Source organism: Cetorhinus maximus, chromosome 1 (assembly GCF_964194155.1).
Source record: "Cetorhinus maximus chromosome 1, sCetMax3.hap1.1, whole genome shotgun sequence".
Taxonomy (NCBI): domain Eukaryota; kingdom Metazoa; phylum Chordata; class Chondrichthyes; order Lamniformes; family Cetorhinidae; genus Cetorhinus; species Cetorhinus maximus.
This window is the reverse complement of record NC_135879.1, coordinates 233,589,319-233,604,979: the sequence shown is the minus strand read 5'-3', so window position 1 is coordinate 233,604,979 and position 15,661 is coordinate 233,589,319. Positions and strand designations below refer to the sequence as shown.

Below are 15,661 nucleotides of genomic sequence, written 5' to 3'. Positions count from 1 at the left end.
AGCGATTGCTGGGCTCCCCTCCATCCAGGGTGCAATCGACGGCACACGTGGCCATCAAGGCGCCATCGGGTTAGCCGGGAGCCTTCGTCAATGGGAAGGGATCCCACTCCATGAAGGTGCAGATATTGTGTGTCCATAGGATGCAGATTCTGCAAGTCTGTGCAAGGTACCCAGACAGCTCCCATGAGCTTACATCCTGAGACACTCCCAGGTGCCGAGGCTCTTCAGTGCTCCAGCCTGGCTGGTTGAATGGCTGCTGGGCGACAAGGGCTATCCCCTCAAAAGGTGGCTGATGACGCCTCTCCTTCATCCAAGAACAGAGGCTGAGCAGCAGTACAATAGGTGCCATTCCTCCACAAGTGCCATGGTAGAGAGAACCATCGGTCTTCTTGAGATGCACTTCCGATGCTTGGACCGATGTTCAGGGGGTGCACTGCCAAACCCAATAGGTCATGTTTCTCTGATCGTGATTGCATGCTGCGCTCTCCACAATCTGGCGCTGGAAAGGGGGGCGCAGTGGAGCAAGATGATGTTGACGTAGCTGCTCTGGCAGCAGATGATGAGTCTAGTAGTGAATCCGAGGACGAGCACGGCCAGGAGAACGCTGAAGGGATGGACGCTGACCTGGGCAACCTCCAGGAAGGCAGGGACACCCAGGGGGCTTTGATTCAACGCTCCTTCAGCTAGCCTACCAAAGATGAACCGCCACCATGTGCCAGGGCTGCAGGCTCCATGCTCGATACCTGACAGGAGCATTTGCTTGGTGAACAGCACGCACTATATGCCATTTTAATAAAGCTCAATGATAAACAAGTCACTCATAACATCATGGGTTACCCTTCACCTGCAGAGCTAATGAAGCATTAAATGAGGCGTGTTGAAAACAAACACATTTACTAGTGTGGTGCCTGGCATATATAAATCAAATTAAACATAAAGGTATCCTCCATCACACCAACTCATAAACAACTTAAAAGTGGTGCAAAAAAAAACACCAGTTATAAGCTGGCGTTGTGCCTCAGGTGCTTTAACTTTGCGTTTATGGGTGCTACATCTAGGTGTCCCCCCCCCCTCATTGGCACCGGCATTGGAGACAGCCTGCTCACTCCGCTGTCCTGTTGACCTTGATGACCTTGGCGGGCGTCCTCTGGCTCATGGAGCCTGTGCTGGGGATCCTGGGAGGGAGCGGCCAGTGCCATGGCTGGCATCTCCCCAGTTGACGCAGCCTCATTGGGTGCCACAGTCACTGGCAGAGGGGCGGAGGAACTGCTGCCATCATCTGGAGCGCCCTGAGAGGAACCCGCAGAGACGACAGGCAGCTCATGCGCTAACATTAGGTCGCTTTGGACCTCCCTGCTCACCATTGATGGATGGTCACTGAGCTGGGATACTGGATGCTCAATCCATCTCCCACACTGACAGTGACCACCTGAGGATATTGCTGGTGTGAGGGCTTGCAGGTCCGAGTGCGTCCTCAAGAATCTCTGAGCTCCTGGAGCAGCTTCTCCATGAGAGTGGCCACTCTCTCCATGGAGTGGGCAGTGCGCTCGGCCATGAGGGTGATTGCATTGCTTATGCTCCGCATGGACTCCTCCACAACAGAGACCATGGCACACATTCCCTCATGTACCTCCGCCAGATCTTCCTGCACACCTTGCTGGACTTCCAGCATCTGCTGCCTCAGGGACAACTCCAGAGGCACATCATCAGCCACTGACTGAGCATTTTCCTGGTCCCCAGCAGTCCTCCGACTGTCGGCACCCTGGGTGCACTCTGCCTCCGCTCTGGGCACTCTCTGCTTCCACCTGCACCTCAAGCAAGTGTGAAGTGCCCTCACCGCTGTGCACTGAGATACTAGTCGATGACCTAATGCCCACCGAGGTGCTGGTATCTATGCTGGTGCCTGCCTGGCTGAGAGGGTGTGACGCTGGTGCGGTTGTGTCCTGTGTGTCCTCTGGGGTGAGCCTTCAGGCTCCTGACCTCGGGTCTCCTGGTGAGCCTGAAAGGAAGAACAAGGACATGTCATTAGTTGAAGTCATTACACTGTTACTGTGCATGCCTGGCATTTGGATCAGGGTGCTCTCGTCTTTCGATTATCAATGGGGATTCCATGTTGGAGGCTCACATCAATATAGAGACAACAGAGGAATGGTTGCTATGACAGACATTCTGACCACAGTGCACTGCACTCTTACCTCCCTGTGGCACTCCAACCTAACTGCAGCTGATTGACCTCGACGCATGGTGCCTCTCCAACTCCAGTGCCTCCTGCTTGTACCTGGTCAAGATTAGAAAGTGGGGTGGTTCCCTGCCAGTCCGCTGCCTCTCAGCATTATTGTGTGCTGTCTTCTCCTGAAAGGAGAGAGGGGCATTGATTAGTCCACCCTGTACCTGCAGCACCATTGCAGCCTGGCCAACCCCAACTGAGGAAAACCTTGCAGGGCTCAGCCGATTCGTGATTCTGGAGCCGCACTCAGTCCAAGCAGCCAGGGCTCACCCCCTTGCCCTGATGCTGGCTCATTGACATTTTCCACTCGCATTCTAAGAACTCTTGAGGTCGGTGGCGGGCCGGGGGAAGGGGGGGTTGTTGGGGGAGCGGCACCTAACTGCTGTGCTAAGTCACCCAATCCAACATGGTACTCGCCCTTCCCGATCGCAGGAGGCCATTAAAGTCCATGTGCGCCTCACCACATCATGGGAGCTGACCCTGCATGCAACCTCCTGGGCATTTTGGTGAGGTGGGGTGGGGGGGCATCCTCCTCCTGTACCTTGGGACAAGGATATCCCGGCGTGCTGCCACCTCCTCCAGGAGGCCAGCGAGACACTCATCAGAAAACCTCGGGGCTGACTGCCCCACCAACCTGTCCTCCCGCCTGCCGTGTTCTGCATTGCTATGGTACTCCAAAGTCAGTGGCAGTCTTCGCATGGCTGCCTGCGCCATTTTTGAATAGGCTGCTGGGTTGCCATTGGACATGGCAGATATTGAGCTCTCTCCCACCCCTTCATGTTGATCCCGGAGACACGCATTACGCTGGGTGGGCCTTAATTGACCCACCCGCGTAAAATGGCGGTGCGTATCCAATCGCAGGTGGCAGTCGGGTTCCCACCCGCTCCCACCGAGCCCGTCCGACACAGGAAATTTTTGCCCTTGGTGCACTCATCTAAGGCATTGATTTAGATTGTAAATACTTGAGGTTGAAGCATTTATCCTTGCAGCACTCCATTCTGTTTTCTGCCAATTAGCCAATCATCAATTCAAACTATGTATTAACCCCAATAATTGGCATGAATGATTTTTATATGTTGAAAATGAGTAGAGACTCTGGGGGAAAAATAAAGAAATAGAAAAAGAATCAAGAGTTGTGCATAGGCCCTATGGTAGCAACTGTTGTGTTGGATCTTATAAATGTAGAGATGAGACAAGTATACAATCATAGAGTGGCTTTCTTCAGTGTTGTAACCATTCAGCCTGTCTAGTTCATGCCGACTCTCTGCAAGAGCAGTTTAGCTCACCCCATTTGCCTGCTCTTTCCACATAGCCCTGCAATTTTTTTTTCCTTCAGGTGCTTATCCAGTTCCCTTCTGAAAGCCATGTTTGAACCTGCCTCCACCACTGTTTCAGGTCTTTGTTGCCTTTGGGTTCTTTTGGCAATCACTTTAAATTTGTGTCCACCAATGGGAACATTTTCTCTTTATCTACTCTGCCTAGACTCCTCATGATTTTGGACACCCCTATCAAATTCTGTCTAAACCTCCTCAGACCAGTCCCAGCTTTTTCAGTTTATCCATGTAACTGAACTCCCTCATCCCTGGATGACTACTGCAAATCTTTTCAGCACCCCTTCTGAAGCACTGCCCAGTATTCAACACAATGCTCCAATTGAGTCTGAGCCAGTGTTTCACAAAGGTTCATCATATCGTCATGTAGCAAAGACAGAGTGTTTTTAATTATTGAGCCTGGTTTAGCTATTAATGGTGCAAGAACATTTACCTGATGGCGTACTATGATTTAATTACATGTAGTGGTTGAAAGGGAGAAATGTGAAACAACCACTAAAATTCTAGAGTTAGGTAAGGCTGATTTTAATGGGATGAGACAGAGACTGTCCACATTAAACTGGACATATCTGTCAGCATGGATAAAAATTTGGCTTAAGGACCGAAAAGAGTGATTGTGGTGAGTTGTTGCATTTCAGGCAGGGGGATAGTTCCTGCAGAGTCAGTGTTAGGGCAACTGCTTTTGATAACTATTTTTCTAAAATTCCCTAAATTTGGGAATAGCCCTATTAGATTGGAAGTTGGCACATGTTACACTTCTTTTCAAGAAAGGAGGGAGAGAGAAAACAGTGAACGACATGCTAACATTGATTGTTGGGAAAATGCTGGAATCACTTATTAAGGAAGTTTTAACATTGCACTTAGAAAGCATAGTATGAATAGAACGAGGCAACATGGTTTTACTAAAGGGAAAACCTGTTTGACAAATTTGTTAGAGTTTTTTTTTGAGGATGTAGCTAGTAGGGTAGATGTAGTATACCTGGATTTCCAAAAGGCATTCAATAAAGTGCCACACTCAATAGATTAATAGGCAAGATAAAAGCTCATGGACTTGGGGGTAATATTTTAGCATGGATAGAGGATTTGTCAATGGATAGAAACAGAGTGGGCATAAATGGTGCTTTTTCAAGTTGGCAAGCAGTGGAGTGCTGCAAGGATCAGTGCTGGGGCCTGAGCTATCTGCAACCCATATTAATACTTAGATGAAGGAACAGAATAATATATCTAAAATAAAAACAGAAAATGCTGGAAAAACTCAGCAGGCCTGACAGCATCTGTGGAGAGAGAAAGAGAGTTAACATTTTGAGTGACCTCCATTCTTCTTAGATGTATCTAAGTTTGCTGATGATGCCAAGCTAGGTGGAAGGTAAGCTGTGGGGAGGATGCAGAGAGGCTGCAAAGAGATATAGAGTGGGCAACAAGATGGCAGATGGAGTATAATGTAGGGAAGTGTGAAGTTATTCACTTTGGTTGTAAGAATAGAAAAGCAGAATATTTTTAAAAAGGTGTCAAACTTATAAGTGTTGATGTTTCAAAGAGACTTGGGTGTGCTCATACAAGGAATGCAGAAAATTCGCTTGCTGGTACAGCAAGCAATGAGGAAGGCAAGTGGCATGTTAACCTTTATTGCAAGGGGATTGGAGTACAAGAATAAAAAGGTCTTGCTACAATTGTACAGCATTTTGGTGAAACCACATCTGCATTACTGTGTGCAGTTTTGGTCTCCACATTAAAGAAAGGATTTTTTAAAATCCGTTCATGTGATGTGGGTGTTGCTGGCTAGGCTGGCGTTTATTGCCCATCCCTAATTACCCTTGAGAAGGTGGTGGTGAGCTGCCTTCTTGAACCACTGCAATGCATGTGTATGTACACCCACAGTGCTGTTAGGAAGGGAGTTCCAGGATTTTGACCCAGTGACAGTGAAGGAGTGGCGATATAATTCCATATCAGGTTGGTGAGTGGCTTAGAGGGGAACTTCCAGGTGGTGGTGTTCCCATGTGTCTGCTGCCCTTACCCTTCTAGATGGTAGCAATCACGAGTTTGGAAGGTGCTGCCTAAGGAGCTTTGGTGAATTCCTGCAGTGCATCTTGTAGATGGTACGCACTGCTGCCACTGTGCGTCAGTGGTGGGGTAGCGAATGTTTGTGGATGTGGTGCCAATCAAGCAGGCTGCTTTACACTTCCCGGTGTCAAGCTTCTTGAGTGTTGGAGCTGCACTCATCCATGCAGTTGGGGAGTATTCCACTCCTGACTTGTCTTGTAGATGGTGGAAAGGCTTTGAGGAGTGGGGAGGTGAGTTACTCACCACAGAATTCCTAGTGTCTGGCCTGCTCTTGTGGCCACAGTATTTATATGGCCAGTCCAGTTCAGTTTCTGGTCAATGGTAACCCCTCAGGATGTTGATATACTTACATTGGAGGCGGTACAGCGAAGGTTCACTAATTGACCCCTGGGATGAGGTGCTTGTCCTATAATGAGAGGCTGAGTAAATTGGGCTTATATTCTCTGGAGTTTAAAAGAATGAGAGGCAATCTCATTGAAATCTACAAAATTCTGAAGGGGCTCAATAGGGTAGACATTGAGAGATTGTTTCCACTAGTCAGGGAGTCTAAAACATAGGGGCATAGTCTTCAGGATTACTTCACTCAGAGGGTTATGAATCTTTGGAATTCTGCACTCCACAGGGCTGTGGATGCTCCATTGTTGAATACATTTTAACCTGGTATGGACAGATGTTTGGTGTCTCGGGGAATTAAGGGATGTCGGGAGCGGGTGGTGGGAAAATGGAGTTGAAGTCCAGATCAGCCATGATTGTATTGAACAGGCTTGATGGGCCACATGGCCTACTCCTGCTACTATTTCTTGTGTTCTTGTGATGTATAAAAATGACTTGGATATTGGAATACCGAGTGAAATTGCATAATATGCCGATGGCAACCAACTGGGAGAAGTGGTAGACAGTGAGGCTGATATTAATTGACAAAAACAGGACATAAACTAACTGAATGGCAGACAAGTGACAGATGGAATTTAATGCAGAGAAGTGAGGTGATGCTTTTTGGCAGAAGGGATGATTGGTGAAATGTCCTCTCCATTTGTTTTTTGTCTGCCTACCCTGGGCAGAATTTGGAGACAGAGACTTGCCCAGATAGCTTGTATAAATTTTATGAAATGCGCACTTCACGACTGATTAAAATTGAGTGCTTTATAGTTTCCAAAACACCAACTGATTTTTTTGTTCTCTTTTTCTCCGTCAGTGGTTTAATCGTACCCGAGAAGAATGGGAATGAGACTGTACCTGAAGTTGTTTCAAGATCTGGCTATGCTTTGCTGCATTTTTTCAGCGATGCTGCCTATAATCTGACTGGATTTAACATAACATACACGTAAGTACCAAGCAGTATGGAAATACGTACTGAGAGTTCACAGTTAAACCAAATTCACAAAAGAGAATTAATAAAATAGATAAGTATGGGAGTATGGGTTCAGTAAATAAGACTTCAAATGCAATACCAACCTAAACTTGCTGTCGATTGGTAAATTGCATGATGAAAGATTTGAATTCTTACTGCCTACTTAGTTAGATGAGTACGAAGGTAGCTCAAAGTCCCAACTGGAACCTACCACCATCCAGTGTCATAGTGCATCTTTTTTTTGATATCCTGAAATTATGTACTTCAGCTTTGAAATGAGCCTTAACATCTGTCACACCATGCTCTTTTGAGTTCCTCTTGAATTCATGGGCGTGCTAATTTACAGGATGGCATAATATTCTACAGTTTGGTGATTACTTCTGTTTCTATTAAGTTACGTTTTTTATCCATGTAAAAGTAACCAGCGTGTTTTGCAGATATACAAATTTCATACAATTTGCAGAATATCCAACAGTTATGGAGGCAACAGTACAAGAAGGGAAGTGTTAAAATTCGAAGTGTTCTGTTAACATGTTGCAATACAACCTGGCAAAGCTCAATGATCATCAGGTTCCGAGGTAGTCAAATCCTGGTGGCCCTGTAACACCTATGCTTTAACCCAGACATGTATACAACAAAAGAATCCATTAGTTTAAGAGACTTGGAACATGCCTTGATCAATTTCAATGTCTCCCAAGTCAAACAGCTACCTGCTAGCTTGTGCACATTTCACAATAAGCAGTAAACGACAACTAAGAGTTTCCATCTCATGATTCTATAAGCATAAGATAACCAATAGAGACGGTGCTTTACTCAATGGCTTCATGAAAGACATACCATCTAAACAAGGTTACTTCGACAAAAATTGTGCTGCTTTCCTCAACAAGGTTGACAATTATTCAGTAGCTTGCAGAAAAATGCTTTGCACTCACTCCCTATCACTGGCCTGCAATTGGTGGCCATGCTTTCAGCAGCTGTTTCTCACACTATGGAATTCACTTTGAAAGCCCTCCTGCATTTATGACCTTTTTTGAAAAGTCAACTCTCCAAGCTTTTGGTTCCCCCTCAAAAATATTGTTTCTTTGGCTCTAGTTATTTTACTTAACAACTTGCATTGATACGGTGCTTTCAACATTGGTGTAATCAGATAAAAATTGATAAGGGCAGCAGAGGTTTGGATAGTGCAAGGTGGAACCTGCCCAGGATAAAGCTGCCATAATTGACTCTTGAGGTGAGAAAGGCAAAAATGAAGGCTGAAGCTCTGAGGCAAAAAGGGGGAATGTTATGGAATTGTAACTTGGTCTCTGATAGAGAGGATATAGAGGTCAAGGTGAAGAGGTCAGTTTTAAGTACAGCTACAACGCTGGCATCTACCCAACAAATGTGGAAAATTGCCCAGGTACACTCTGTCCACAAAAAGCAGGACAAATCCAATCCGGCCAATTACCGCCCCATCAGTCTATTCTCAGACATCAGCAAAGTCATGGAAGGTGTCATCGTCAGTGCTATCAAGCTTCACTTAGTAAGCAATAACATGCTGATGATGTTCAGTTTGTATTCCACCAGGGCCACAACTCCAGACCTCATTTCAGCTTTGATCCAAACATGGACAGTGTTACAATATGCCATTAAGGGATATCAGCATGAAGGGAAATGTGTCATGTGATCCATTCTGAGTTTCACTTCTGCTTTGAACAGAACACGCACACACAGCTCTGACTTCTTCAAGCTTTGTACCTATATAATTGTTCTCATGTGCCTGGTCCTAGTAAATGAACCAGAATGTGTTTACCCAAACCCTTATGAGTGATTGGTGCTTTGTGCCTTGTACAGTAAATAGCCCGGTGTATTATATCCCAATAGTAACACAATATGGTGATCAGTGGCGGTGAGACAGGTGGCAGCAAAATTAAGTACAGGTATGACATGGTGAACAGCCTCGGATCATGCTGCCTGGCATGAGGAGACCCTCGATATATTGGTCAGTCCGCAATAATGTTGCAGCATCAGCGAGCGTTGAAAATGCAGTGTGGTGACTGCGAAGGAAAGCTTTGGAGACGCAGCACTGAGCTTGTGCTCAAGTAAAGTGCTGGCAAGCAGACAGATCCCTCATGGTGTGGTTGCAGTGCATAGCCTATCAGTTCCATAAGTAGCCAGCTCATTGAGAGGACCAGCACTAGGTGAGCTCAAGTGGAGGAAGGCAAGTAACCAGGGTGTGGGCCGGATCGATAATGAGGAAGTCAAACAATAAAAACCCGAGAAAACCATCATCGTGATCAGGCTGTGATTGGTTGCGATTACAACGGGTGGCTTCAGGAGTTACTGAACACTAAATTGAAGCAAAAGCAAAGATGTCATTACTCTGTGGTGCGTCCCTGCTGCAACATGCCTTTGTGGCCGTTGTTTCAGAAAAGCATGCGAAAGTGGCTGCAGCCACCTTCACCCCAGGTACTACAGAAGAAGGAAGGTCAAAGGGATATTGTCAGAATGTCCACAAAATTCCCCAGTTTGATTTGGGATGCAGCTGACCTACTATCCAAATTCAAAATGTTTAAACAGTGTGCAGAGCTATGGTTTCTTGATCCAGGTGTGTCTGACCCAGACAAGCAAGCCATAAAAATTTACCTAGCAATTGGGAATGAAGATCTACACAGGCTGAACATGTCAGGATTAACAGCAGAAGAGCTAAAGGACCCCCAAAAGATAGACTACAGTGAAAGACCAGTTCAGAATCAAGTTAAACTTCCATAGTCATTGACTAGAATTCATGTCATTTCCACAATAGCCTACAGAATCCATGGACTACTTTGTCAGCAGATGCAGAGAAAAGAGTACGTACTGTGGTTTTTCAAACGCAGAGCTAGGAAACAGAATTGTTGAGTTGGTAACTGCATACATGCTCAAGGAAACAATCCAGAATGATCTGCTGGGCAAGCCCAAAATGTACAGTATCGAAGAGCTACTCAAGGATGGATGAGTATGAAGAGATCATTGCAGTTCAACAAAGCTTCCAGATCCTAAGTAGAGCCCCAATTGTTGATGCATTCACTAGAACACCCAAACCTAGCAAAACATGTGGAAGGTTGGTTTTCTGCATGCACCAAGGAAATGCCCAGTTTTTCATCAATTCTGTATGGCATGTGGCAGAAAGGGGCAGTGGCAGTGTACCAGAGCAAAGGCTGATGCAACTACAAAGAGCTGTGCGTTGATCCAGTCTGACCGTACACAACGATTACTTTTAAGTAATAAGAATGACTATCAAAAACATATACATGAGGTGGTTGACAAACCAAAACATGACGATGACGTTTACGTGCACGACGAGACTAACATGTTTCATACCTCAATCTCGCGGAAAATATAATGCCATCAAACAGCCTGAAGTATTTCCCAAGATTCAAATGATCTGTCCTAAGAGAGTTGGTAACTATTGGCCAATAGTGATACATGGGCAAGCGTCAACATACTACCTCTGCGAATTCTAAAAGACACATATCCACAGACGTGGAAGGCCATAGAGAAACCTACTACTGTAAAACTTGGTTGACTAATTCTATGTGCAGGATCTATAGTCCTAGAACTGAAGTACAATTGACCTTGCTGGGTGTCACAGATGCTCTGCATTGTGGAAACTAAAGGCATTGTGGTGGCATGGCTAACAGCATGTCGTGACTTCACATTAGTAACAATCCTGGAATCAGTCAGTGGTCACAAGGCAGACTAGCCTCAGAAACAACTACCATCACCTCAGTTCACGACCTAACATTGAAATATTCAGAATGTTTTGACAAATTTCAGTTTCAAGGGAGCTGCAATGTTACACTTGCAGGAGAATACAAGTCCATCAATTGATCCACCACTTAAGTGCAGCATACACATACAAGATAAGTTGCAGGTTGAACTAGACAAAATGGAGAAAGATGGAATCCTTATAAGAGTACAAGAGCATAGATTGATGCAGCTCAATCATTTATTATGAAGAAGGACAGATCACTGAGAGTTTGCCTCGATCCATGATGTTTAAACATAGCTTTGATATGTTGTTCTTACAAAATATCCACATTAGAAGAGTTAAATCAGAGATTTGCAGGTGCAAAATTCTTCTGGAAGTTTGATGCCATTGCATGGCTACTGGTCAGTACATCTCGCGGAGAAGCCCCAAGAGCTTACCACATTTTGTACTCCATTTGGGCAATACTGTTTTCAATGACTTACTTTTGGACCATCTGTTAGCCAGTATCTGTTTCAAGCTCACAGGCACTGTATATACATGCACTGTACCAAGATGCATCTATATAGCAGATGATAAAGCTGTTGTGGGAAGAACAAAGCAAGAAATGACCATAATTTGCACTTATTGATGCAAGCGACACGTAATGAAGGATTAGTGTTCAACAGACTGAAATGTGACATCAATGTGCAGCGGATCAATTTCTTCAGTTCTATTTTTTCCAGTGCTGGTATATGTCCCGTTCCAAGTAAAATATAGGATATTAATGTCATGCCAACTCCTCAAGACAAGGACAATCTTCGAAGATGTCTAGGCCTCTTTAATTTTTTGTCCCCTTACATTCCCAATTTCGCTCAAAAATCTTCATCGCTAAGGAAATGGTTGAGAAAGGATGTACCTTTCCTGTGGCATGAAGACCGCCAATACCTCTTTGAAGCACTGAAACAGTCATTATTAGAAGCATCAACATTGTAATTTTATGATCCCCTGGATATAGATAGCTTGCAGAAAGGTCTGGGAACATGCATACTACAAAAAGATAAACCGATTGCATGTGCTTTAAAATCTCTGTCCGTAATGCAGTCCGACTACTCCAATATTAAGTATGAAATGTGAGCTTTAGTGTTCAGAATCCTGCGTTTTCATACTTATCTATTTGGCAAAAGATTTGTGTTAGAGACCTACCACAAGACACTGGAGATGATTTGGCAAAAACCATTAACCAGTACATCGCTGAGATTGCAGCATCTCTTGATAAAGCTTCAAGGTTACGACTGTGAGATTAGGTACAAGCCAGGGTAACTTAATGGACACATTGGATGCACTGAGCAGATTGCCTAACCCAGCGAAAAGAAAAAATATCTCTTTAGATCCAAAGTTGAGTTAATTGCCATCAAACTTGAAGATGCTCTCCAAATTGATCAGGTACATTTTATGCAATATAAATGCCAGCAGCTACAAGAAGAAACGGCAAAAGATTCTACACGACAGAAACTGTGGAAAGCCATCATCGAAGGATGGCCTGATTCAATTCAACATGCCCACGAACACGAGATACCATTTTGACCTTATTGGGATGAGCCAGACATCTCCCGGGAAGACATTTTTAAAAGCAAGCAGGTTGTCATATTAGAATCTTTGCGTCCTTATATTCTTCAGTTTTATGATTCACACATGGGCATAGATTGCATGAGAAGACCCGGAAGAGAGGCAGTCTATTGGCCGGGTGTGAACAATGATATTGAAGTTGTTGTCAAGATGTGCGAAGCATGTCAAGAGCATATGCCAAGTCAGCACAAAGTACTGTTGATTCCAAATGAAGTTCCTACCTGTCCTTGGTCCCAAATCACATCTGACCTCTTTCATGTCCATGGCACTGACTTCGTCATCATTGACTACTACTAAGTACCCCATTATCCAATGATTGCCCAATACATAAAGCACAACTGTCTATTTTCAGTTTATTTGGTGTGCCGGGAGAAATCATTACGGAAAACGGCCTACAATTTATTGGTAAGCCGTTTCAGGTGTGAGAAGTGGAATATCGATTATGCTACTGCTTCTCCTGATCGTTACTCTCGATCCAGTGGCCTAACTGAACAGGCGATCCGCATGGTGAAATCCCTAATGCTCAAATATAGACAGACCGACCAAGCAAGATCTACACATTGCAATGTTACATTTGAGAGCGGCACTTTTAAGTGCAGTTATTCCATCACTAGCAGAGGTCGTGTTTGACAGACCAGTGCATACCAATTTACCCATTCTAGTCCCTGAGAAACGAGAGAGCAGCTTCTAAAAGTACAAGAGAAGATGGCCAACATGCACGATAAAAATGTAGGTACAGAATTGCCAAGTTTACAGTTGGGACAGCAAGTTTGCATTCAGGATCCCACAGAAGGTACTTGGCAACCAGCTGAGGTGACAAGAAATTTCAGAACCAAAGCTCTATGAAGTTATTACACAAAAAAGCGCAAATGTGAGGTGTAACTGAGGACAAACCAGATCTATTCCTGATCCTTAACCACCGTACAGTCCTATTGCATTTTAGGCAACCAGGAATGACATCCAAGAACGACAATCCCACAAATCACTGTGAGCAATTAAAGAAACCTCCAGACAATGTTACCATCACAAGATCTGGGCATACCCACAGATTACTTTTACACTTTAAATACTCAGATTCATTGGTTCTATGAACTTACGTAATGGTAACTAAATATGAACATGTAAATAGTTATACTTCTGTAGAAAGGGTGGGGGGGGGCAAGTATCTTTTAAAAGGAAGGGGATGTTGTAATATGCAATGTTTGCTTGACATCACGAAAGGTGAAATGTCATGTGATCCAGAATTAGTTTCACTTTTGCTTTGAGCAGAGTGCACACACACAGCTTTGCAAGCTTTATACCTATGTATTTCTGTTCTCATGTGCCTAGTCTTAATAAATAAACCTGCAACATATTTACCCAATCCCTTATGAGCGATTGGTGCCTTGTGTCTCGTACAGTAAATAAGCCCATGGTGTCATATCATTATAAACGATAGGTAATGGTGCAGGGATGAGGTGAGAATGACTGCCCTTGACATCAAGGCAGCATTTGACTGAATGTGGCATCAAGGGGCTTAATAAAATTTAAGTCAGTGGTAGGTGGTGGTAAAATTCTCCACTGGCAAGAGTCAGACCTAGAGTAAAGGAAGATGATTGTGGTTGTCAGAAACCAATCATCTTAGTCCCATGGTTTCGCTGCAGGAATTCCTCCGGGTAGTGTCCTACGTCTAACCATCTTCAGCTGCTTCATTGATGACCTTTTCTTCATTGTAAGGTCAGAAGTGGGGATGTTGGCTTATGATTGAGCAATGTTCAGTACCAATCGTAACTCCTCAGATACTGAAGCAGTCCATGCCTCCATGCAGCAAGACAGGGAAAAAATTCAGTTGTGTGCGCTGATAAGTGGCAAGTAACATCGCACCACACAAGTGCCAGGCAATGGCCCCCTCCAACAAGAGAGAATCTAACCATCTCCCCTTGACATTCAATGGCATTACCATCATGAAACTCCCCCATCAACATCCTGGAGGTTACCATTGACCAAAAACTGAACTGGACCAGCCACATAAACACACTGACTATAAGAGCAGGTCAGAGCCTGGGAATTCTGCGGCAAATTCCTGACTCCCAAAACGTGTCCACCATCTACAAGGTGCAAGTCAAGGTGTGATGGAATACTCAACACTCCTGGATGTGTGGGGCTCCAACAACAGTCAAACATTGACACCATCCAGGACAAAGCAACTGGTTAATCGATACTCCATGCACCACCTGAAACATTCACTCCCACCACCCGCGTGGCACAGTGGCATATTACTATGTACCATCTACAAGATGCACTGCAGCAACTCGTCAAGCCTCTTTTGACAGCACCTTCTGAACCCACCTAGAAGGACAAGAGCAGCAGAAACATGGGAACATCACCCCCTGCAAGCCACAACCATCCTGACTTGGAACTACAACATCTTGTCATCGCGTCGCTGGGTTAGAATTCAGGAACACTCTCCCAGCACTGTGTGTGTACATAGACCACATGGGCTGAAGGGCTTTAAGAAGATGGCTCACCACCACCTTCTCAAAGGCAATTAGGGATAGACAATAAATATTGGTGTTGCCAGCAATGCTCAGATACTGTTATAGATTAAACCGAAAAGTTGTGTGCAATTTGGTTCAACCTGCGGTGGTGGCCAGTGAGGGGCTGGAAATAGTGGTGAAGGAATGAATTTGGTTATGGGTGGCCAATGCAGTATTTCTGGTCTTCCCATGTTTAATCGGAGGACATACACCTCATTCAGGACTGGATGTCAGCCAAGCAGTCTGACAAGCATGGAAGCTGTGCATAAGTCAAGGCTGATGCTGGTAAGGTGGAACTGAGTGTTTCTTTTCCTTTCTCCTTTCATGGTATGTGGCTGCCACTGGTAAGGCCAGCATTTGTTGCCTGTGCCTAATTGCCCTTGAACTGATTGGTTTGCTAGGCCATTTCAGAGGGCGGTTAAGAGTCAGCCACATTACTGTGGATCTGGAGCCATATGTAGGCCAGACAGGTAAGAATGGCAGATTTCTTTCCTTAAAGGACATTAGTTGTCACTATACATTTGGAACTTGTGTCACCCCCGGACCCACAACCTGCTGTGGAAAAACGTCATCCTCGGCCCCAAGGGTCTGTCTAAGAAGAAAAAGGAAGACATTTGGAATCTGATGATGTCTTGGTGTGATGTCACTCAGTGATTGTATGCAGATGAGAACTAAAGGGCCAATTTTCACCCATGTGGTGAGGAAAGGGATGTGGCGAGACGCATCTTACGTTCCATCTGATCATTTAGGCTGTTCTCCCTTGAGCTGTTTTTGTCAGGGTACATTTATTCACATATCTATTGCATTTAATTGTATCTCTCACATGTTAGCCCACTT

General features: G+C 44.9%; 1 protein-coding gene across 1 annotated transcript in view; it reads left to right on the top strand.

Annotated features, from left to right (window-relative positions):
* atrn (attractin) overlaps positions 1-15,661 on the top strand; it is a 364,031-nt gene that overhangs the window by 80,245 nt on the left and 268,125 nt on the right. The window contains exon 4 of the mRNA XM_078554529.1: positions 6,815-6,943. Coding sequence (XP_078410655.1) covers positions 6,815-6,943 — 129 coding nt within the window. The remainder of the gene's footprint in view (positions 1-6,814; positions 6,944-15,661) is intronic.